Raw genomic sequence first — 25413 nt, forward strand, 5'->3', positions numbered from 1 at the left:
AGTGCTTGCCTAGCATGCATGGAGACCCAGGTTCGATTCCTCGGAACCACATACATAGAAAAAAGCCGGAAATGGTGCTGAGGCTCAAGTGGTAGAGCTCTAGCCTTGAGAAAGAGTCCAAGGACAGCGCTCAGGCTCTGAGCTCAAGCCCAGGACTGGCAAAAAAAAAAAAAAAAAAAAATCTAAAATTCTCATTCTGAGTCACCACACAATTCAAGTGTCTTTTGGAATTTGGACTGTTATCTAAAGGTTAACTCAAGCTCCAATTTTCTGTCCAGCCATCGTGCATTACTGGTACTAAGTTAAACAGTCTTTCTTATATGAGGTGAGATACATTCCTCCATTCGTTTTGGCTTCTAAAGGGACAGTTTCAGCCCACAATCAGCATAATAAACAACGCCAAACCCAACGTCTATATCTGTGCCTTTTTTTTTTAAGGTTTTAAAATGGAAAAGAAGTGGCTTCTTTTTCGATAGCGCTCAGAAAATGACCATCTTTACTGGGAATGGAAGGAAATGTGGTCCATGGGGAAGTTTTTGATCCTAACAGCATGATTGCTTTGGGAAGACAGCATTTCAGAAGCCGCAGAAACACTACTTCAGTGAAAGAAGCTGCTTTATCTGAAACATAGACCTGGATGCCATCTTAGAAACGAACAGCAGTGGAAGAATGGTGCCCTACGAGCATGGCAATCCATATACTCAATGAAACCAAAACTCTCTCACGCAACTACCACACCCATTTTGCAAGCTCCCTTAATAAAGTGAAATGGACCTCACAGAACTTCTGATGTTGGCTGCTTATTCAAATTGTTCCATTGGCCTGTTGAAATAGCAAGCCCTACAATAAGGATTACTTGGATTTTGTTTCTGTGTTGCAAAGGGAAATCCCTCAGGATTTTCAAGGACAATTTTGTTTCATCCTGGCTATGGTTTATTCTGTTTTATCTTTTTTTTTTTCTTTTGGTCAGTGATGGGGCTTGAACTCAGGGCTTAGGCTCTGTCCCTGAGCTTTTCCACTCAAGGCTAAGGTTCTAACAGTATGATCCACAGCACTATTTCCAGTTTTCTGGTAGTTTATTAGAGGGAAAAGTCTCATGGAGTTTCCTGCCTGGGCTGGCTTTGAATTGCGATCCTGAGATCTCAGCCTCCTGAGTAGCTAGGATTACAGGCGTGAGTCACCAGTGCCCAGCCTCATTCTGGTTTTTACTGAGTACTTTTGCCTACAATGCCTTCAAAAAATTCTGTTCTGAGATCTTCAAAAAATGATTTTTCCTTCAGTTCTTTTGGAAAAACAGACTTTCTGTTTCTGACTTTAGTTGCAGTTTCTTTACCAATTCTGCCCATCTAAATCCCGCCACCCCATATTATTCTAGGTCATCTTTAAAAGTCTACCTCAAAGTAGAATTATTTAGAATGTAAATAAAACTGACTTTGTATGTGGGCCAGAACTGTGGCTTGAACTCAGGATCCAGGCACTTAGGTTTTTCACTCAAGCTTCAATTCTGGTTTTTTGGTGGTTAATTGGGGATAAGAGGTGTCTCCCAGACTTTCCTGTCTGAGCTGGCTTTGAATTGAGCCTCTGATCTCAGCCTCCAGAGTAGCTAAGAATAGAGGAGTGAGTTATTGGTGTCTGGCTAGAATGTGGAAACCTTTTATAGATCTTGTTTTATAGACTCCAAAATTGTTTTCTGGAAGGCCTATTTAATTTGTGTTTCAAGTAGGGTCTGGAAATGTCAGTGGTGAACCAGATCCAAAAGAAAACAAGAAACCAACAGTGACAACCACTAGGCTTACTTCATGGTGGGAAGAAGGAAGCATTTCAAGTTTCCAGGCCTGTGCAGAGCCCTGTCTGAACTCCCGAAGCCTGACACCCTGACACCATGCCTGTTTCCACTGCTGCCACTCACATCTCTGCCCCTTTGTCCTTAGATGAGTTAGGCTGTTTCTCTCAGGGTGTGTGATTACTTCACACACCCACACTTCCCATTGCTTGTTTGTTTCCTGTATTCAATTTCCACACTCTACATTCTTACATTCTAGCAGGCCAACTTCTGATCTAAATTTTCTAGTCTTGTCCTTTGTGTTCAGTTATTTCATTTAGCATAAGGTCATCCAGGTTCATAATGTTGTTGCAAATGTTCCCCCAGAAAAATTAATGATTTAAGGAATAAAGGGTGAATTGTAGTCTGGCATATATATATATATATATATATATATATATGTATGTTCCTTTGTCCATTTATTTATTGCGGGATATTAGGTTCATTCCGTATTAGGACATTGTGAATAATGCTGCGGTGAACATGGATGTAGAGTCTGGTTTCAATTCTTATATGAGATAATTAAAGTTTAGAGACCTGCTATATGTACACTTAACCATTTGTCAAGGGGAATAGATTTTATGCTAAGTGTTTGTAGCATAGTTTAAAAAATTTAAGTAAAAAATACATTTGAGGCGATTCTCCTGTATTATTATATTATTAATATTATTGTTAAATATATCTAGCTTATATTAACTCAAATTACTAAATCAGTAAAAGTTTCTTCTCCCCACTCCCGTGAATTTTTTCAAGTTGTCATTTTGATTACTCTTTTTTTAACCAAAACCAGTTGCTTGGTAATTCCATTGTACCAACAGGTTATGATCCATAAGTAATTAGTTTTGAGGACTCAAACTATGATCCCTGTTTCTTAGTTATTAAAGCAAAAGGAGACAGACACATTTTCTGAAAACTTTCATCTAAGAAGAAGAAATCAATAAGCCATGTTTCAGAGAATAACAAGCTAGTGGATGGTAATTTCATACATTATTCATCTGGAGAGAAATACCCATAAATGTGAAATGGGAATCATGATTCTGATAATATGACAAACATATACCCAGGATTTATAAGCACTTATATTAGCCCCAGGTTCAGTTCCTACGCAATGCTATGTTTAAGTCATACACACTGTTCCAAGTCAAATCAGCTGAGCGATAACCAAGCTAGGAGATCATTATTAAATTGCTAAGCATTTAGTTTGCTGTTTCAGGACAAGTATACTGAAAACAGAGTAATGTTGCTTATTTTATTCCTAGCTTTGTTGGTGATGAATTGAAGCAAATTTGATTCAGACAAGCAATCTGGTGGAATGATGTAGAGCCATCCAAAAAAACCATCTGTACTAATCCTCCAGTGTAAATTAGAGTAACAAGGGAAAGACATTGATCCACAAGGATCATAAAAATAAATAAATAAATAAATAAATATATCTAGCTTTCCTAACTTTCAACTTCCTCAGAGAATTACAGTGATGGTAGAATGAGTAATATTTTTTTTTTTTGGTGGATCATTGGGCTTGAATTAGGCCTGGGTGCTGTCCTTGTGCTCTTCAGCTCGAGGCTACCACCCTACCCTTCGGTTCCCTACTTCCCGTTTTCTAGAGGTTAATTGGAGATAAGAGTTTCAGGTCCTTTTGTGCCTCGGCTGGCTTTGAACCTTGATCCTCAGATCTCAGCCTTCTGAGTAGCTAGGATTACAGGCGTGAGCCACTGCACCCAGCTGATTAACATTTTTAAACATATTTGTGGATTACAAAATCCTGTTAATCATTGGTACAGAATAAAGTTGCTAATTCTTTGTTGATGCATGTTTAATACAAGGATTTCAGTATGTGATTTAATTGACTGGATGACCCTATTTCTTTTTTTTTTTTTTTGCTTTAAAAGTTTTATTGTTATTATAAAGATGAAGTACAGACAGGTTACTGTTTGTAAGTCAGGCAATGAGTACATTTCTTTTTGGGCAATGTCACCCCTTCCCCCCCTCTCAGTTTTTTCCTCCTGTTCTCACCCACAAGTTGTATAGTTCATTTTCCACTGCTGTTTTTGTTTGCATTTCCTTCTTATAGTTAAGACTCAAACCCTCACAGATGCCTGTGACAGTGCTATTTATGCAGAGTACCCACAACAAGCATTTCCAGTGTAGATACGTTGCTTCATTTTGTTATTCGTTCTGTTTTACTCCTTCCAATAACATTATTCCAGACTCTAACATTGTCTTTTACAAATACGTTCTGTATTTTTCTCTTATTGACAAGACAGAAGTTTGAACTCAGAGCCCCATGCTCTTGCTCAGTTTGCTTGTTCATTGGACAGTCTACCACTTGCATCATGTCTCAAGCCTTGCTTTCTGCTGGTTGTTTTGGAGAGAGTTTCCTGGGCTTTTCTGGCAGGCTGGCTGCCAACTGTGTTCTCCAGAGCTCAGCCTCCCGAGTGTGAGCCACCAGCACCGGCTTAAGCTTTTTCTTTTTGAGCCAGGTCTTCACTGCCTTTGACTCAATATATAGTTCACAAGTGTGCATAGCAGCAGCATTCAGCACATTCACAATGTTGTGAGCATAGATGAAGCTTTGAAAGGGACTTGATTGTGTTTACCCACTATAAGACTAGCAAGTCTGAGGCCCTGAGTGTGGCTCTCAGCTCTGAAAAAAAAAGAAAGACAAAAGTTAGTTAACAAGAAAAATTTTGTTGGACTTTATTTAACCTTGCACTTGTAGTCCTCTTTGCCTGAACCTACCAACTGCTGGAATTATAAGTGCACAACCACTCTGGGATGAAGATGACTAGTAACTCTCCGTGTATGTGTATATGTGCCACTACGTGTAGATGGGGCCTGAAATCAGATCCCAAGTGCAGTTGCTGAGCTTTTCGTGCTCAAGGCTAGTGCTCTACCACTTGAGCCACAGTTCCACTTCTGGCTTCTCAGTGGTTATTTAGAGAGAAGAGTTGCATGGACTTTCCTGCCCATGCAGGCTTCAAACCACGTTCTTCAGATCTTAGCCTCCTGAGTAGCCAGGATTACAGGGATGAGCTTGGGTATTACTTTTTTCTTTCTCTTTTTTTCTTTTTCTTATTTTTTTGTGTTCATTCTGGGGCTTGAGCTCAGAGGTTGGCCACTGACTCTAAGCTTTAGTGCTTTACCACTTGAACAACAGCTCCATTTCTGGCCTTTCTTTTTTGGCTGATTTATTGGAGACAGAGTCTCATGGACTCTATAAAGCAAGATGCTCAGATCTCAGCCTCTTTGTGAGTTGTAAGGATTACAGGTGTGTGGCGCTGGTGCTTACCTTGGGTATTATCATTTTTTTTGTTTTTTATGGGTCATGGGACTTGAACTCAGCCTGGCTGCTATCCCTGAGCTCTTCACCTCAAGGCAACTACACTACCTTTGGGCCTGGGTGTTGTCCCTGGGCTTTTAGCTCAAGGCTACCACCATACCCTTGAGCTAAGCAGTTAATTGGAGATAAGAGTCTTTGGTCCTTATGTGCCTGGGCTGGCTTTGAACCTTGATCTTCAAATCTCAGCCCCATACAAATAAAAGCTGCTAAATTATATATCTAGAAATAGAAGCATGAAGTGAAAAACTCACCTAAAGTAAACAGATTCAATGATCTGCATAGAATAAGAAGCAATAGGAAAGTTTCTGCAGACTGCAGATACCCCTCCTGTTCCTTCACATGCCACAGCTTGGCTTCACAGAACTCAGTCATTTCCAGGAAAGCCCAAATGTCTCACAGGTTTAAGAAGTTCCTCCCAGTCCATTGGCAATAGCAATGGGCAAACACTTGGCAAATAATTTAATCAGTAGGACTTTGTCCTTTCCTCTTATGAATGGATTCACTGAAGACTTTCCTTAGATAAAATGTTCCATAAAAGCTGCAATGAATTGCTAACAATATTGAAAGTACATAATTGAGAAGATAAGTGATAGCCCTACTATGGCTTAGAATTTCCCATTATTCAAAGAAGCTCCACTGAGCAACAATATATGGTCCCCCAAACCTTCATCTCCAAGATTTATAGGCTCTATAAAAATGTCTTGAAGCAAGCACATGGGTTCTGGTGGTCTGGGGCAAGTGGCAGGTTACAATTTCTTGACTGCCTCTGTTTGGCTCCTTAGGAGACTATGTAGCATGTAGATGGGAGAGATTAAAAATCTTAGCTGACTGGAATTTCTGGCCTACTTAAACCTCATTCTTCTCTTAAACTAGTTGTGAGTCCCAGATTTTGGCTACCATGAACATGAAATAAATGGAACAAGGGAAGCAAAATCTGAACACCAAAGCAACAGCAATGACAGCTTTATAATGTCATTCTACAGCAAGCAGGAATCAGGGGTGTTACATTCATCAAGTCCTCGCCATTCAGTGACACAGCTTGGATTTCACTCAGGAAGCTAGGAGATGTTTAGGTTTCCTCAGAAAACTCCCACATTCAATTCCACTATAGCAACTTCAGCTCTCAAAATACTACAAGGTCATAATGCTCTTACCTGCTTACTTGTACATTGTGTTTCTCCACCTGTGTTAATAGAATTCGATGTCTGGTCAATACAACTATATAAATTCAGGACATCCTGGCTGGTGTCTCAATTTGATCCCTTGTGCCATCAGCAAGTCTGTCTAACCTGAAGAGCCTGTTGTATAGACTTTCTGTTCTACATCGAATCTAAAATCAAATCGCCAGCTCTGCAAACCCAGCACGAGACTCTCACTCTCTAGTCCAGAACCACTAACAAGTCATGCATGAAGTGGCTCAGTCTTCAACTCATGAGCCAACCACAACATTCATGATGATTTCAATGAAGAAAAAGAAAAAAGTCTGTGGTGGGACCAAGTATTTTTTTTATTAAAGAATTTATTAACATTGATTTTTACATCATATTTTAAATGACAAGTTTAACAAACAAGTGTTCAAGGAGGGAATCTCTATTTACAATCACTGGGACTTAGTTTTTAGAACTTAATCCAAATTAGGCTAAGGGTTTGTATGTCATAGAAACATATTAATTTATGAAATAAAACATTATGTCTATAGAGTTATAGGTTTTTATGTCTATATAGTTATGTTTATATTTCCATTACCATGTCCATAGCTTTGGGTTTGCAAATATTGAGTCCTTGCTCTTGTTCTCTTTGGATCTAATAGCCACATATTAAGGATCCCATGCGCCTTTTGTTCCTTTGGTCTTGACTTGTCCCACTCAACATGATTTGCTCTAGATTCATCCATTTCCCTGCGAATGCCATTATTTTATCTTGTCTGTTGACTATGTAGAATTCCATTGTATATACATATACCACATTTTCTGTATCCATTCATCTGCAGTAGGGCATCTAGATTGTTTCCATCGCCTGGCTATTGTGAATAGTGCAGAGATGAACATAGCTGAGCAGGTGTCCTTATCATATCTTGGGTTATGATGTTCAGGGTAGATGCCCAGAAGTGGTACGGTGGGATTGTAGGAAAGGTCAATTTTCAGTATTTTAAGAAACCTCCACACTGCTTTCCAGAGTGGCTGAGCTGGTTAACATTCCCACCAGCAGTGTAGTAGGGTTCCTTTTTCTCCACAACCCCGCCAGCAAGGGACCAAGTATTTTTAAATCTATGCCCAAGTTTCTCAAACCAAGACTTGGAATGACTGAAAGCAAAGTTAAATTCTCATAGAGAAATAATTCTTCAAAATGATTTGTTCCCCTCCACGTTTTGAATGTTAACAGATTTAGTTAGAACCCAATGTGCTCTTTACATACTTTCCAGGCCTCCAACTACCATTGAGACAATGTTCCCACTCCCTCTTTATTTCAACCAAGGCCCCAAAACCAAAGAGTAAAAAAGGCAGACTCAATCAATTTCATTTAAAAAATTCTTTGGCCATAAATTCTGATGCTGCTTCTATACTCAGATATATGTTCAAGAAACTGTTTTGTTAGTTCCCCCCCTATTACGGCTGTCTGCTCATCTATCAGGTGTAACCACTTTACAACTTCCTCAAGGAAGTGGTCTCCCTTTCAAAACTATTTCGCTTTCAGAATTACAGTTCCTGATCTTAAACTTTCAAATCTTCTCCCAATCATTATATAGAACATCGTCTTCAGCTCATGGGTCACTTTCAAACACATGGAGAAGCCACACAGAAGCATGAAAATAGGACATTATTCATCAGGATCACTAATGTTTCTTTCCCATGCTCTTTGTCCCCAAACTCCATTTTTTTTGAATATGCATCACTGAGAACCACCATCTCTCTCCCCTTTTGTCATTCCCAAGTCTTGGTTTGAGAAATTTAGGCATCTATTTAAAAAGACTTGATAACACCACAGACTTAGTATTGAATGGTAGATTATGAAAACTTTTGAAGTTACTTCTGAGAACAACTCAATTCTGATTTGGCTAGGAACTGAAATGCTGGGACCATGAGTCCATGTGCTAAGCCAGAGCTTAGCCACTTCTTAAAGTGTCTGCTCCTTTTCTACATTTAAATTGTCATTATTGAGCATATCTATCAGTAGGTTGTGTGACAGTTTCGTGAATGCTTGCTTCCTAGTGATACACAACAGGAACTTGGGACCCACAATTCCCTTAGTGCCTGGTTTAATTATTCCCAATGGAAAAGCTCAGCAAGACACAACAATCTGACACACCTCTTTGTATGCAATTTTAAGTTACATGTCCTTGACAATGCTGTAACATATCTACTTATGGAAAGCAAGCTGTTTCATAAAGCTTACAGTGTGGTCATTTATCGCCAAGTTACCCATGCATGTATTTTTAGTATTATCCTCAAAAAGTTGTACAAGGAGTGTCCATGTGTGAAGAGAATGCATCTTGATCACAGTCACCTCTTCCACCATTGTCCTCTCCATCTGTCACATGCACATTGTCTTCTTCCATTTCTTAGTTCCATTTTAATGTTTGTACATGGAACATTATAACTGTATTCATCCCAATTCCTCTATTTCTATAGCCCTTCTTTCAACCCCTATAACCTGCAGTAGAGACATATTTCAGCATCCAGATATTCATTTTGTTATATTTCCAGTAAAGTGTTCAAAGAAGGGGAACTAAAGAAACATGCTTGAGTATTTTGTAATTTAGTTTGATCATGTATATGTGCACATGTTTTCACATACAATTATATTTGAGGTTTAACTTGCACATATAAGAGAAAACATTCAGTGTTCATGCATCTGGCTTGCTTTGTTTTTCTGGGTCCATTCATTTCCCTGGGAATAAATGAATTATATTATTGTCCTTAATAGACTAATAGAATTCCATTGTGTGTGTGCACACACATATGTATTTTTAATTTGTTAATCAGCTGCAGGATATCTGGGACTTTTCTATAAGTTGGTTATTGTGCCAACTTGTATGCATACATTCTCACCATCTGTAAGTTGGTGGTGCCCACATTTCTTTGACATGTGTGCATATGTCTGCTTGCTTTCACTTAGTTCATTTATGAACATGACTCTAAAATAAGAGCTGAAAGTTATAAGACCTATCTTGGAACAGGACAATCCAGTGCCTTCAGCAATTAGCACTATGCCAATCAACCATTGCCTTTTCTAAAGCAGTCCCAACTGTTCCAAGAAGGAACCAGCACACTCTGTATTGATCTATCTTAACAGGACAACGTTGTATTTCACTAATATCTCTCAGATCCAATTAGAAAAGTCAGTGTCGAGGGGCAGTCAAGCAAATACTTCAAAAATGAACTCGGAAGTCCCACTTATTGTTTTCTGCAGCATTCAGAAACAAGATTGACACATTCACTGAAGATCAGTGTGTAGACAGTCTGTGTTAATTTAGGCTCTTCAGTGTTTAAGATAGTCTGCAGATATCTTGCTCAAATTTGCAATTCTGTGGTTCATTAGTTAAATTGGAAAACTATGATCATTCGATTCTGTGGTAACACATTTTTATATTCTATATTCAGAGAATCTCTGGAGAAATAAATAATACCTGTGGTAGGGCTGAGGTATCATTTAGTGGAAAAGCGCTGATCTAGCATGTATGAGGCCTTGGATCAGGTCCTCTGTTGTTTCCCACTGAAAATCAGCAATCTTTTCACAGAGATGAAAAGAAAAATAAATCACTCCTTTTTTTTTTTTTTTTGGCTGGTTGTGAGGCATGGACTCTGGGCCTGGATGCTGTCCCTGAGCTCTTCAGCTCAAGGCTAGTGCTCTATCACTTTGAGCCATAGCACCACTTCTGGTTTTCTGCTGGTTAATTGAAAAAAAGAATCTCAGGGTCTTTTGTTCTCCAGGCTGATTTTGGACCACGATCCTTAGATCTCAGCCTCCTGAGTAGCTAGGATTACAGGTGTGAGCCACCAGTGCCTGGCCACACATTCAGTTTTGACACATAAAAATTATACATAGTTATGGACTACTACGTATTGTTTTAATATATGTAGACATTTATTATTGCTTTGTGGTGAAAACATTAAAAATCTGCTATTATTATTATAAAATCCTATGCTGACATCTCATTATTTCATTTTATTGTTCCATTATTAGTAAGGTTTTACATTTCAGGATGTCTGTTTACCCTGACTTTCCCAAATCTTCTTTCTTTCTTATTTTGTGATCATATCTATGTGGAATGTGCATTTCACTGTGCATGTCTGTGAGATGTACTCAGGAGTGAGTGTGTGTTCACGCAAGTGTGTGTTGCTGCTGTTTTGTTCACGCTTCATCTAAGAAGGCCTATAATCTTAGCTACTCAGGAGACTTAAACCTGAGGATTGTAGTTCAAAGCCAGTCTGGACACAGAAGTCTGTGAGACTCATCTCCAATTAACCACTGGAAAACCAAAAGTGGGGCTATGGCTCAAGTGGTAAATCACTAACCTTGAGCTGAAGATCCAGCCCCAGAGTTCAACCAACCAAAAAAAAAAAAAGTGGATCCAAACCCAGATTTCCCTCAGATGATGAGTGGATCAACAAGATGTGGTATTTGTACACAATGGAATTCTATGCTGCTGTCAGAAAGAATGACATCGCCCCATTTGTTAGGAAATGGAAAGACTTCGAAAAAATCATATTAAGTGAAGTAAGCCAGACTCAAAGGAACATAGGCCCAATAGTCTCCCTCATTTGTCATAATCAGTAGAAACCTTGGGCTCTACTAGCAGAGATTTACAATAGAACAAAATCTACAGACATTAGGCCAAAGAGTATGACACTAAATGTAAGGACCTCCAGGATAAGGAAACAAAAGCCATATAATGAGTGACTGTTGTCCTTAATGTACTATGTTATCTCTCATCTCTTTTACCATCCCTTGGTTATCTCATATTGTTACAATTTTTCACCTTGTTATCTGATATGTTTTGTATGTGCTTAATTGGTTATTTGAAATTGGATAGGGAAGGGGGGAAATCAAGATAAGCAGGGAGAGGGTGGGAGGGAAATGGGGACCATGTCAAGAGAAAGGGTATCAATGTTTGTGAAGTTATGCACCTTCTATCTGGTGAATATAATGTAACCCTTCTATTAATCATAATAAAAATTTTGAAAAAAAAGTGGATCCATAGATCCAGTGTTCAGATATTTTGGAAAACATTGTTATTAAAATGGTTTCTATCTTAAGGTTGTATTGCCTATTTACTGCATGGGACTGATAAAGTCTTTATCTTTTTTTTTTGCCAGTCCTGGGCTTGAGCTCAGGGCCTGAGCGCTGTCCTTGGACTTTCTCAAGGCTAGGGTTCTACCACTTGAGCCTCAGCACCACTTCTGGCTTTTTTTTTTCTATATAGGTGGTACCGAGGAATCGATCCTGGGTCTTCGTGCTTGCTAGGCAAGCACTTTAACCACTAGGCCAAACTCCAGGCCCTGATAAAGTCTTTAGAAGTAAGGCATTTAAAGGTTTTTCTTGGCTTCATTATAAAGACCATGAGAGTGTAAGATCCTGAGGTGTGTGATGAGGGAGAGTATTTTCAATATCAAGTCATTTCAAATGTGTGTGGCCCCACAGACGACCACTTGACAATGCCAGAATTGAAAAGTAGAATTGAAAATTAATTGCTGGAATTTAGAAGGTAAGGGAAATAGTGGAATGTTCTCTAGGGTTTTGTGAATCTGGTTAAGGATTTTTGAAATGCAGATGGAAAAAAGATAAGATCTTAAAGAGTTTTCTCATGTACCATTTTGATTCACACTTCCTGAGGAGTTGGTTTGTGGTCTGTACTTTATATTAAACTATCTGTTGAATGGAAGACAACTGTTGTCATTTTCATTTAATACACTAGAGAAAATCCCCACAGACATACACTTTGAAACTTACTTTTACTTAGGGCCATCTACTGAGTTTGGCCATTGTTTTGGGGAGAGGTGATGGAGATCGTATTGTGGGAATTATACTTTTGGCCCTTATCTTGAAGAATTCAGCTCACAATTGACTATTAACAGTTACACATGCATTAGTTCTACAAGATTCAGATGATTCATACTTTTGCACCATTTCCTAGAGATTCTGTGGCTCCAGAAGCTTTATTTCTAGGAGTAAAAGTGGAGAAACAGAAAAAAAGAGGAAAAAAAACATGTTATTAAGGTACTTATACTAGTCTCCATCCCCAGGAATCACTGCCTCACATGAGGAGTGAGGACTGCCTAGAATAAGGTCAAGTTCACGATCTGGTGACATTGGAAAGTATCATTTCACTGACTTTAGGCTTTGAACTACCAATTGATCACCTGCATACACGTGAGGTAAAGTGCACATGTGTGGTAAAGTACGCCTACCAGGTTCAGCCAAGCAAAGATTTAGCATCCATTCTGGCTTGCAGTGGTCCAGCTAGGAGAGCCCAGTCTCAACTTATGGGAAGCACTGGGGGAAGATGTTGACATTGTCAGCATGCCCTACTTCTCAGCTCCTCAACCCCTCACTCAAAACCAAATGATCTGGCCAGGCCTAACTGTACCTGGCTTTCAGCCATTTCTCCTACTGCACTCCCTGGAGCCATGTTTCCCCCCTAGCCCCCATCTGTATCAGGGAAATGCTATCTAACTGGAATTGCTACAATCAGAAAATCCCCATCTCAACGATGTGCCATCTTTAGAGTTCAGTTGCGCGTGCGTGCAGAGGGCTTCCCTTACTTCCTGCCCCTAGCCCTGGGCTGTATATTTGACGCTGAACAAAGGACAAGTGCTGTTTCTCTCTCTTCCATGGGAGAGGTAGCCTTGCCAGCCTTGACTGGCAATAAACTGCATTTTCCTGTATTGTGACTGTGTTTGTGTGGTCTTCTAGAATGAGTGCCTTCAGACACCATGGTGACCTTGGAACTTTTAGCTCAATTGCCACATGAATTTCTACAAATACTAGAGAAAACTCCAAGCAGGATCAGATGCATTTGGAATTGAAGGCCATGCCAAGCTGCTGAGGAGCAGATGCAAACACTTCAGAGCAGAATCCTCAGCATGGTTTCCCAGAGCTGTTCCTTCAGACAATAGTTATTGCAGGCATAATGAGCACGTGGACAACTTCTCCCACAAATGCAGTGCCTTCTTATCCAGCCTCTGAGGAATCATCAAGCAACTTAACCAGTGTGGAAATGCTGCAGGGAGAGCATTGCCTGTCCCCCCAAGCTCTTTTTAAATTAGAATCTGCTCAGGGTCATTGGGCAAGTGAGAATCGATCACTTGTCAGAGCGGATCATTCCTTGACAAAGGATGGTACAAATGCATTTACTCCTCAGAAGCCAAGTAATAAGAGTGTGCCATCAGCTCAAGTGTTACTGAAAGAATACCATGCACAGCATGCAGAATAGTTGGCAGCCCAGAAGTTGTAACTAGAGAACATGGAGGCCAACGTGAAGACCCAGTGTACAATGCTGCCCAGAATCTCCTGTCACATCATGACAGCCATCCCTCATCATTCTCAAAAGACCCATGGAGGACTCACAAAACCCTGAACATTTTTTTTGGGAAAAGACTGACAAAATTGCTCTCCCGGTGGGAGGACAGTTTCTCCAAGAGCCGTGAACACAAAGAATAGGACAAGATTCATCCTTTTCATCATCATCGTCATCATCATCATCATCATCATCATCATCATCACCATTCACACAAACACTTACCAGCTGGAGCTGGGAACAAATGTCCAAGTGATCAAAAACATGCCAGTCAGGCAAGCATCTAGGTACACAAAACTGGCAGCTTATTGCGTTCCTTTGTCTCTGAGCTCTTTTCATAAAAGGGTCTTCCTCCTCCCTCACCCTGAAGAAACTGGACGGGCAATATTTAATCATCCAGCCAAGGCTGCCAAGAGCACTAAGTCCTCTTCCTTAAATTGCCCTTCTCCTCCTCTTCCCTCAATGGTCCAGTGGCCTTTCCTTTTCACAATCCAGCTGTAAAACTCCAGTTCCTGCTGGGGCCAACATCACAACCCAATCCACTAATAGGCTATCAAGATACTGTGAATGTGTTTCACTCCCAGAGGGTTCTGCTGAGTCCCATGGGATTCGGCCCACTCAGTCCCTTGCATTTGAATTTGTCCATTTGTATAGGGTATGTCTGAATCCACATGCTGGTGGGATCTCCGCATGATCTGGCAATACAGACAGACCTCAGCCACCACCTCTACCCTCAGAGCCTCCTCTACCACTTCCACCTCTTCCTAAGTGCAAAAGAAAAAGAGGCAGGAGAAAAAAAGCCTGTTTTGTTTGGTTTTGTTTTAAAGACAAAGCAGAACAAACATGCCTTTTCTTTCTTCCTTTAAAAAAATGGACTACTGATAGTGGATTAAGAAAATTACTTGCCTTATGAAAAATTTAAAATGTCACCTTTCTTGGACTATGGAACAAATTGATATTAGGACATAGAGGGAAGGGTGGTGGAGCGCCTCGGTTACTGTATCTGCTGCCTCTTACATTTCTCATGGTTGTTACGGGTATTAAAGCAGTGGGGAAGTATTGAGGCTGTGGAGAATAGAGAACACGTTCTCTATTGGTCTTTCCACCTCTTGATTAGACTGGTAAATCTTCCCTCTTCATGCTGCAACTGAAACATGGAGGGTTTGTTTTCTCAAACAATGGGATATTCTTTTAATGTTTAAAATATCAGAGGAGAGGAAGTATTTAAATGTCCCTATGTTTTTTTTCCCCCAAGTCCTGAGTTTTGAACTCAGGGCCTGGGCACTGCCTTGTATACTTTTTGCTCAAGGCTAGCACCCTGCCACTTGAACCACAGTGCCACTACCGGCTTTTTTGTGTATGTGATACTGAGGAGTCAAACTTAGGGCTTTGTGCATGCTAGGTGAGCACTCTACCACTAGGCCAAACTCTTGGGCCAAATGTCAATATCTTTTAAGAGACCTTAAAAGCTAATTTTTTTGGCAGTCCTGGGGCTTGAACTCAGGGCCTGAGCACTGTGCTTGGGCTTTCTCAAGGCTAGTGCTCTATCACTTGAGCCACTGCACTACTTCTGGCTTTTTCTATGTTTGTTGTACCAAGGAATCGAACCCAGGTCTTCATGCGTGCTAGACAAGCACTCTATCTCTAGGCCAAACTCTCGGCAAAAACCAATTTAGAGCAAAATGAGTTATAAAGCCTCCAGTAGTTGAGTGCTGGCAGCTCATAGGTGTAATCCTTGCTACTGAAGAAGCTGAGATCAGAGAAGTGAAATTTGATGCCAACCCAGGCAATAAGCTCTCTGAGAGTCTATCTCTCAGATAGAGGAGTTGAACTGGAGGTATGGCTCAAGTGGTAGAACACCAGTCATCAGCAAAAAAAAAAAAAATAGCCAAGCAAGAGCAAGATGACCTGGGTTCAAGATATGGTATTACGCACACATGCACACACATACACACGCACACACCCCTGATAGTAGGCATTGCTATTCTTAGACAGAGAATAAGGGAATCATTCACCAGCAAATACACTCAAGCACAGCTAGGTACAGATATCCTGGGCAGTTGGGTTACCATAGTGTGTAACAGATTAGTAAAGCAGATTGATCTCAGCCAGGATCTCTGTCTGTAAAATGGAGTACCTTTGTCCATATAACAATGACTGGTTTCCAAATTTACTGATGAACAACAGACTTTGAATAATGCAGTGACCATGATAAAAGGCTCTACGAAAGTTACCTATCTGTACGTTGTATACACAGATGTAAGTCTTTACATGGCAGACATCATCACTATATATGTATGTATATGTGTACGGTTGTCATAAACTGCTAATAAAATGTGAAGCTGAACTATTACTTGAGCAACAGTTCTGAAAAAGAGCTGCAGTTAGTAAACAAAACTGAAACCTCTCAGAAACAAAACTGCTCATAGGTTAAGTGGAAATTTACAGGGAAGGAGCAGGATGGGAATAAGTGGAGGGAAACCAGACAAGAGGAAACAGGGCTGCAGGGGATTCTGAGTAGCCAAATGAATAGAATTCCTGCTGAAAAGAGGTCAGGAAATGTGAAGCCCAATGGATTTGAGACTCATGGTATCTGCTCAAACTAAGATGTTTGCTAAAATGCAACAATGGGGAAAGCAACACACATACCCACACTTTTAGTCCTAGGTGACAGGAGAGCTTGAATCTGATCAGGATGATAGATTATGGGTCTCTGTCAAAACTGTTTCTGGGTGTCAAGAAGGTGGCACTTCTCCTGAGAAGTGGTCTCCTCCTGAGAAGTATTTTTGCATGGCACTCTGAACAGAATGCTATTTCTTATCCCCAAAATGACCACAGCTTTCCAAAGAAAATGAGGGCTTTTGAGGGTGTGTGGGACAGTGAACACACATTAACTGATGTATAGCATATGCAGGGAGGAGTCGAATGGTGTAACTCCTTTGAGCAGCGCCAACTTACAGTTGAACAAAATGAGTATGAAGAAGTTGGAACACATGTTGTCTGGGGAGAAGTGAAGTAATAAGGTAAAAGGAAGGTGCTGAAAAGAAGAAAGGGAGGTTAAGTGAATGCAGTTATAATAATCTATATATATATGTGTGTGTGTGTGTGTGAAAAGAATTAACTAAATTGAGAAAAGGAGTGGGTTGGGGAGAAGTGGGCTGAGAATGATGAAAGACAATCATCAAGTTGCATTGTATTCATAAAGTAGTATATTGAATTGGAGTCTCTGAGTATAAGATCCCTCCCTCCCTCCCTCCCTTCCTCCCTCGTTCCCTCCCTCCCTCCTTCTCTTTTCTTTCTTTCTTTCTTTCTTTCTTTCTTTCTTTCTTTCTTTCTTTCTTTTTCTTTCTTTCTTTCTTTCTTCTTTCTCTCTCTCTGCCTCTCTCCTTTCTTTCTTTCTCTCTGTCTCTCTCTCCTTCCTTTCTTTCTTTCTTTCTTTCTTTCTTTCTTTCTTTCTTTCTTTCTTTCTTTCTTTCTTTCTTTCTTTCTTTCTTTCTTTCTTACAGTGAGCACCTTACACACCCTTAGCATCTTGCCTACTCTTCTCTTTTACCCCAGGAAGTGAATTTCCCTTGTAGGCCTCTGGCAGTTTTCACACACTCATCATATATTAGCCAAGATGCCAGCTTGCTGCACTGTAGGCTTGTGGGAGACATACCCTGGGTGGTAGGAACTTGGCACAAAGCTGGGCAGTATCAGGTTACCGTGGGTTGTGCTTGCTTCTCCCTGTGAGACAAGGGATGGGTGATCATTTTCTACCAGCGGTGACAAATCAGCACCTTCACCTGACCATCTGTCAGTACTGACCTGAGCCCAGTCTTCAGGTTCAAAGACAGCATCATTGAATAACAGCATCATGGGATGACAACAGACAGGTGAACTTAACCAAGGTCTTAACAAATGCTTTGCTATAAGTCACCTTGCTTCATACTTTTCAGAAGCCAATCTAATCTCTAGACACCTTAGCTATCAGGAGTTCATGATTCAGTGTTACTTGCAAGAAGGTGAGAGGTTTAATAGAATTAAATAAATGTATACCTTAGACTATGACTCAGACACATGGGAGATAGGGTATCCTAACAACCAGCTGAAAAGGCAGAATTGTTTTCTCAGAATCTTTCTAGATCAATCCAGTCTAGTGTGCTTGTCTTTGTGCCAAGAAATTTACAATGTTTATCTATAATGCTTTAATTATTAATGATAGGAAATATCAAGGAGAAGAAAGTAAAGAAAGGAGATAGAGATTTCAGCCGATCACAGCAGACTTTAATCATGGCTGTAGATGGGCACTGAGAGCCCCAAGAAGAGTGGGAGATAGAAGGGGTGCAGAGGGAGAGACTGTGGTCTAAGTATAGCAACGAGGAAGTTAATAGTTGTGAAACCACAAGCACAGCTGCCACAGATGATTTCACCAGGGGAAATGTGTGCTTTCAGGAGAGGGGTGAGGTTTCTCCAGGAACGGGGCCCAGGGGAGATGGAGTTGGGGAAGGCAGGGGTGGGTTATGAGAAGCAGTGTAGATTCCTCCCCATTAGGGCCACGTGACCACTAGTCCTATATAAGTCAGTAAAAGTGGGGCTAGAGAGGAGCGTCTACTTTCATTGCTCCTTGTCTACATTTCCTTGCATCTCTTACCTTCTCCACCTCAGAGGGAGTCCCTTCAGAACATCAGAAATACTGACGGTGAGCATTTCATTGTGGGGTGGTGACATCTGCGTGATGGAAGCTAGCTCTTTGTGGGAAGATGACTTTGGAATGGATAAATCCATGATCTCAGCTAAGACACTTCTCACTGCTGAGTAGGATGGTTGGCCTTTCTAAAAAGATAGAACATTCCCTACGAGAATGGTTTCTCCATTTCTCTCCAATAAAACAACAACAACAAAAATAAGCAAAGAACCCATCTGACACGTTGGCACCAATGGTTGAGCACCAGTAGCGTGAGCAGGCTGAATAAGCTCAAGGTCCTGAATTTTTACGAGTCCAGGTACTTGTGATTTCTCCATCTTAGCCAAGTCAGTCCTGTCATCTGTACAGATCTTATTTCCTTTACCCATCCAACAAAGAATCCCTGTATGTAAAAATCGTTTTGAGAGAAATAGAGATGTACTTTCCTGAATGCCTTGATGATGGGAATAGCATTTTCATCTCAGATTCTCTTCCACGCCCCACCCCGCCCCCTCAAAGAGCAGCATCTGGCACAGATCTAGGACTTGATATATTTTCACTTGCAAAATGAATAACTGAGTGACAGAACTGTCTGGCATTTGGAATGCTAAATTAGAGACCTGGGCCCCCTGGGAGCTCCAGGGTCCTGTGGGGAATGTAACTGGCTACAGGAGATTTGAAGGAATGCTTGAACTATGAATGAGCCAGCAAAAATCTCGGTTGTACTTTTTTTTTAATCCTCTAAGTAAAGGCAGAGATTATGAGTGTTTAGCCTTTTACAGTATTCTCTGTCAAAAGATTCCTTATATGTGCTTATTTTAGTGAGGAAATTTCTGGATTCATTACCCAAATTGCTTAAGTGCTTCCTGACTTTTTGTCATCTACCCCTTGAAATGTGCCCCTTTTGTCTGCTTTCCTGTAACTCCCTTAACTATGCCCTGGTCCAGTCTGAACTGATCAATGTGAAGGTTGGGGAAAAGAAATTGAACTAAGCCACATCTATTGGTTAAACTTATTCCTTGCCCCATGATGGTAACGAATATTAGTTATTTAATAAACACTATCCCGAGATATTACTGCATCATCATCTCCTCATCCATTACCCCAGAATCTGCTGGTTGGATCCGGTAGAGCCAGTTGGGAGCTCTGTGCAGTGTCGCACCAGCATCACCATGTTCCAGTTCTCCACCAAGAAGAGTCTCTTTAGCACCTGTGTCTTTACCATCTTTGTTTTCAGTACTGTGGGTAAGAATAAACAATTGACCCCTTTCTTCTATAGATGGAAAGTTGTGGGGAGGGCAGTAAAGATTCTGAAGGAGGGCCTATCAACCAAGTCCTCCTCCAGGATTCCATCTGGTCCCTCCAAGACAGAGTTTCATGGAACCCTATTTTCTAGAAACAACTACAATACTTGACCATTTCCCTTCTTGAATTATTTTTGAACAATATTTACTTTCTCATTGTAGAGACTTACAAATGTTCAGAGTGCCTGTGGCAAACATGTGATTCTAACTTGAAGACTTGTGAAAGTTCTCATGGCTGCTTCAGCAACAAGCAGGAAATTAATGTGTCAGGTAAGTCATATCAGCCTCTCTTTCTGTGGAAGATGGAGAAGGTATTTGGTGGGGTAAGGGGATTGGTGAGGAAAAGGGATTGCTATGTTCAGAAACTTGATGAAGCTTCTCATTCCTGTAAAGCGCATTCTGCCTTGTGGTCATCACTGGCCAGCAAGAGGTTGGGTGGGTAGGGTTGTAGGAGGTAGTAGATGGGGTGCCAGGCTGATTCTCTAGGGAAAGGGAGAGAGGATTGTGATTATGGCTCTGCTAGACCAGTAGCTCTCTGTTGAACTTTTTGGGGCCACTGGGAAATGACACTCCCCTTACTTAAAATGTGTGTGTGTGTGTGTGTGTGTGTGTGTGTGTGTGTGTGTGTGTGTGTGTGTGTCTGTCTGTCTGTCTGTCTGTCTGTCTGTGTCTGTGTCATGGCTAGGATCAAACCTAGGATCTCCCAGATGCTAGACACTCCATTTCTAACAGAATTTCCTCCTCCATTGGTGTGCTCTGCGAAACAGATCCATGTAGGACTCTTTCGGACAGGCAGGCAAATTAAAGACAAGGGGACTGATGACACAGAGTCTTTGAATATTGACTTGGAAGGAAAATTTTTCTTTGGGTTTGTTTTTCTGCAGGGAATCCTTTAGCATTTATCAAGCAGAAAGGCTGCTCACTGTCTGAGTGTGTTCCACTGGTCTTCTCAGCAACACTGGGGGATCAGCGGACCTTTTGGTACAACCAGCAATGTTGCCAAACTGCAGAATGCAACCGAAATGCCTTTCCATGTGAGTGTCAACGTTTCTGTGCTTTCCCTTAATACTCCTGTATCTGTTCCTCTCTAACTTGTGCCTTTCTGTAACCCATTTCTACTGATGATATGACCAGAGGTTTTGCTTGTTAATTGCCTCTACTCTTCGCTATCTTTTGGAAGGGTCAAGGTTGGCTATAAGCTTCCCTCCTGCATGGGAGACGGACTGACAGCAGGGTGGGAGAAGTGGTTCTCAAGATTTTCTCATGAGGAATAGGCTTAGTGTAGATTTAAATGCTTTCATTTGGCCAGGTTCCAGTGGTTCATGCTTGTAATTCTAGCTACTTAAGGTCTCTAAGCTCTTGGGATTATGGTTTGAAGCTTTCTTGGGGAAGAAAAGCTCCTCAAAAGCTGGAAGTAGAGCTATGGTTCAAGTGGTAGAGTAACAGAGTAAAGAAGTTAGGGGACACTATCCTGACCCTGACTTCAAACCCTGTTATACAAACAAACAATATAACTCACCACAATGGATTTTTTATTTCTTTTGTTGTTGTTGTTGCTAGTCCTAGGCTTGAACTCAGGGCCTGGACACTGTCCTTGAGCTGACTAGCTCTCTACCTTTTGAGCCACAGCCCCACTTTTGGCTTTTTGGTGGTTAAATGGAGATGAAAGTCTTACAGACTTTTCTACCCAGGCTGTCTTTGAACAGAGTTTCTCAGATCTCAGCTTCCTGAGTAGTTAGAATTACAGGCGTGAGCCACTGATGCTTTTCAAGATGCCTTTGAGGCCTGGAGGCTTGTTCTTAGAAAATTCTGCCTCCTAGCAGATGTTCTTTCTGGCTGTGAGGTTAGCGTCTCATTTTCTGGCTTTATATTGGGTGTTTCTTTGCTGAGATAGATCTTGCTATGTTTTCCAGGATGGTCTTAAATTGCTGGGCTTAAGTGATCTTAAGGCCTCCGCTGCCTCAGTAGGAGTTGCTGGGACTATAGGTGGGAACCCTGCATGCATTTTAGCAGTATCTTTTTAGAGCAGAGGTTATCCTTTCTTCCATTATATAGGTATCTCTCTCTAGCAAGACAGAGAGTAATTGATGCAAGGGGCAATACTGCTGAATTACTTTCAAATTCTTTTTTCCCATGAATGCATGGCTCCTATGGCATCACAGCTGTAAATTCTTTTGGAGGAATCTTGATAGAATCATTTTACTGGGGGAGGTCGGTAGTAATGTTCTCTGCATTTTTTGTGCCTATTCTTCAAGATGAAACTTGTCTCTCCTCATTCAGGGTTTCAGAAGTCCTCCGACACCAATGGAATTGAATGTCCTGCTTGCTACACTGAGAAAAGTAATCCTTGTGATGCAGTTTCTCTAAAATGCACAGGGGCAGAGAAAAAGTGTGTGGAGGTTACTGGCACAGGTATGAGTATTTTTTTTTTCCAAGAAAAAAATTGAGGTTCATCTTCTTAAAGGGTAGAGCAGATCAGCCATCTGTTGTATAACTAGTTATATCATAATTTAGCAGCATAAGCAACAAATCATGATTATTTCACAACATCCATAGATCTGAAGCCTGTGTGTACTATTGCATGGTGGTTCTGGCCCTTGGTGTCTCAGGTCACATTTCAGTTGTCAGCTGCAGTTGTGGGTGGCTGTCTGAGACTAGCATGGGAAGGGAATTTTGTCTAGATGAGTTGAGATGACTGAGAAATGGGATGTCACATAAAATACAGAAGAGGAAATGAAGCCATTGATGAAGATACAGTCTTTTACTCCAAATTACCAAGGGAAGTATAGACATGCAAAGAGTTTTCACAGTATTATTCTCCAGAGAAAGTCAGAGACTTTGGAAGAAGGACTCCTATCTTGAAAGGGAACTCAATAATATTTTCTATTGGTTTTCCCAAACAAAGCAAATATAAGGAAGAGGACAGGTATACCGCACAAGGGTTTTAGCCAAATTCCAAAGGTTTGGCCTAGGTCAACTGTATGTCTCCTAAGGAATATCCAGAAGCTTTAGTCTCAGTCTTGTATTTGAAACAACAGGACGTCTTTAAGGTCTCTCCTAACCAGAGAGTAAATAGCAATAGGGTCTCTTCGTGTAACTGGAACTAGAGCCCGTGCTTCTCAAAGGCATTCTACACCCTTCTATTTCCCAAAGGAAGTAAGGCAGCCCAGAAGAACAACAGGATGGGGGAAAAACTAACTCCTGGATCTTTCTTTTGCCAGAAATTCTTCGTAATGTGTCTTTTGTGACATTTTCTGCAAAGGGCTGTGCAACGGAGTCTGCCTGTAACTTGAAGGATGTAACTGTGATGGGTGGCGTAAAAATACGTACCTCCTGCTCAGGCACTAATGATGCAACTCTCCCAGTGACATCCGCCCTCTCCTCAGTTCTGGCCGGTATCTTCTTGCTGAAGATCTTGCTTTAATTGTTGAGGCATATGACATAATCCCATAATCTTACCAACTTGGGTATGGTGGAGTTCTTGGATTGTTTCTTTCGCCAATATGGGGGAATTAAAAAAAAAAACCTGAAGCTTGTATGGAAGTATTTATTTTACTTTAGGTAAAAAACAATCTCTGTTCATTCTCCAGCTTCTTTCTTTCTTGTACATCTTTTTTCCCCCCTTCAGTTGTGGGGCTTGAACTCTGGGCCTGGGTGCTGTTTCTGAGCTCTTTAGCTCAAGGCTGCTGCCCTAACTTTGAGCCACAGCCCCAATTCCACTTTTCTAGTGGTTAATTGGAGATAAGAAGCTCACAGACTTTAATGCTCAGGCTGGCTTTGAATTGAGATCCTCAGATCTCAGCCTCCTGAGTACCTAGGATTCCACGCATGAGCCACCATGCCCGGAAAAGATAATCTTGAATTTTTTTTCCAGACCTGGGGTTTGAACTCAGGGCCTGAGCACTGTCCCTGGGTTTTCTTAAGCCTAGAAGTTCTACCACTTTTGGTAGAGCCATAGCACCACTTTTAGCTTTTTCTATGTACGTGGTATCGAGGAATTGAACACGGGTCTTCATGCATGCTAGGCAAACACTCTACCAGTAGGCCAAATTCCCAAACCCCTTGTACATCTTCAGAGTCTGAGAAGGTATCTATAAGACTCTCCATGATTCAACACTTATTAGAAGCCACAAATTCCCAGGCACATACCCCAGAGCACATCTCTTTTTCTGAAGTTCATCATTTCTACTCCTGATGCTTATTTTCCCACTACTAAGATAAATGCTTTTTTTTTCTCAAGACCTATGAGGGGCTTTTTCCAGTCTGTTAAAGTTGCAGGTACAATAGAATCTCCTCTACCTCAGAAACAGGTATGTGGAATTCTTGCTATGTGCACTGGACACAGGTAGAAATTTTCTGTGAAGGTAATTTTAATACTAAGATTAAAGGATGAAAGCACATATGCCAGGAACCCAGAAAGCTGTGGCCACACATGGCAGGGTTTGGAAGTACACTAAGCAGCACCATAATTCATAGGATGCCTGTGAAGAGGTGCAGGAGTCCAGGAAAGAGTCTTTACACTATCTAACATTGCATGATGTCTTTATATGGTGCTGGCTCCACAAGTAACTCTGATTAAACAGACTATTTGGGTCTTCACATATTCAGTTTCCTAAGAGGGTACAGCTTATTTCCTGAAGTGACATGAAGGAAAGAGTGCCCATTTTTCATATGAGGATTTGTAAAGTAAGGATGTCTCTCTGTTCACATAAGGCCCTGCTGTGTTGATTCTTTGGTTGTGGGGCCTGAATTCTGGGCCTGAGCACTGTCCCTGAGCTCTTCAGCTCAGGGCTAGAGTCCTACCACTTGAGCCACAGCACCATTTCCAGTTTTCTGGTGGTTCATTGGAGATAAAAGTCTCATGGACTTTCATGCCTAGACTGACGTTGAACCACAGTCCTCAGATCTCAGCCTCCTGAGTAGCTAGGATTACAGGTGTGAGACACTGGCACTTGGCTGTGATCATTCTTTTGCTAGTAGGCTTTCTTTTCCCTTCTTGGCCCAAGCTATACCGTATCTTTGACTTCTCTTTGCTATTCTTTGTGTGATAAAGGGAGCATTCCTCCCCAGGTCTAGTCCTGGAGCTATTTCACACATGATTTTGTATGTTCTTTCTATACCTATTGTTTGTCGGGAGCTCCAGAAGAAGACTGAATCTCCGTATGACAGAAATTTATAGTCGCTAAGTAGTTGCTACTTGAAGGAAATCCAAAATGAAATAGTCATACCAACCAAAAATGCTGAATGTGTGAGCTATAGTATGGATGAAGAGCAATCTTTTACTGTGTTAATCTTCTGAAATATGAAGAGTTTGTGCTGTACCAGTCAACTTGTTTTGTCAAATCCATTTTGACTTGAACAGACTTAATTAAAGACCAGTCAAAAGGGTTTGATTGTTCTTTGCAAATCTTGAAGTTCCAAAGGAGATCCTAAAAGTACTATGATCCCCTAAAACTATTACAACACCCTGAATTTATTTCTGTCCTTTGCCTGAAAGTGGGATTTCTGCTTGCTTGACTAGGTCAGGGGAGTCCAGTAAAAGCCTTAGTTCACCGAAGCTCTGAGTCAGGAAAGGAAGGCTTCATCTATACCCTCAAGGTAAAATGAACACCATTGAGGAATGTGATTTGACTCCTGTCTCAGATTTTTGCACAGCAAGTATTGAAGATATGTAGTGGCATCTAAACGTCAGTTTTCTTACCTCATTTAAAGCAGGGAGGGCTAACTGTGCTTTGTGTGTGCGCGCGCGCGCACGTGTGTGTG

General features: G+C 41.0%; 1 protein-coding gene and 1 long non-coding RNA gene across 2 annotated transcripts in view; one reads left to right on the top strand and one right to left on the bottom strand.

The window, feature by feature from the left end:
* Positions 1-12195: 12195 nt before the first annotated feature.
* LOC150057375 (uncharacterized) overlaps positions 12196-25413 on the bottom strand; it is a 57494-nt gene continuing 44276 nt past the window's right edge. Inside the window, exons 2-4 of the long non-coding RNA XR_016536762.1 lie at positions 19450-19585; positions 18314-18495; positions 12196-12325 (exon numbers count right to left, since the gene is read on the bottom strand). This is a non-coding gene — a long non-coding RNA (uncharacterized LOC150057375). The remainder of the gene's footprint in view (positions 12326-18313; positions 18496-19449; positions 19586-25413) is intronic.
* LOC150057376 (protein RoBo-1-like) lies at positions 13164-23154 on the top strand. Its single transcript, XM_090339700.1, has 6 exons — positions 13164-13967; positions 19455-19591; positions 19813-19920; positions 20535-20684; positions 21931-22062; positions 22872-23154. Exons 1-6 carry the CDS (start codon positions 13945-13947, stop codon positions 23072-23074), a joined length of 753 nt encoding a protein of 250 aa, XP_090195826.1. The 5' UTR covers positions 13164-13944; the 3' UTR covers positions 23075-23154.

This window comes from Megascapheus bottae, chromosome 10, assembly GCF_031878675.1.
Source record: "Megascapheus bottae isolate mThoBot1 chromosome 10, mThoBot2.hap1, whole genome shotgun sequence".
Lineage (NCBI taxonomy): Eukaryota > Metazoa > Chordata > Mammalia > Rodentia > Geomyidae > Megascapheus > Megascapheus bottae.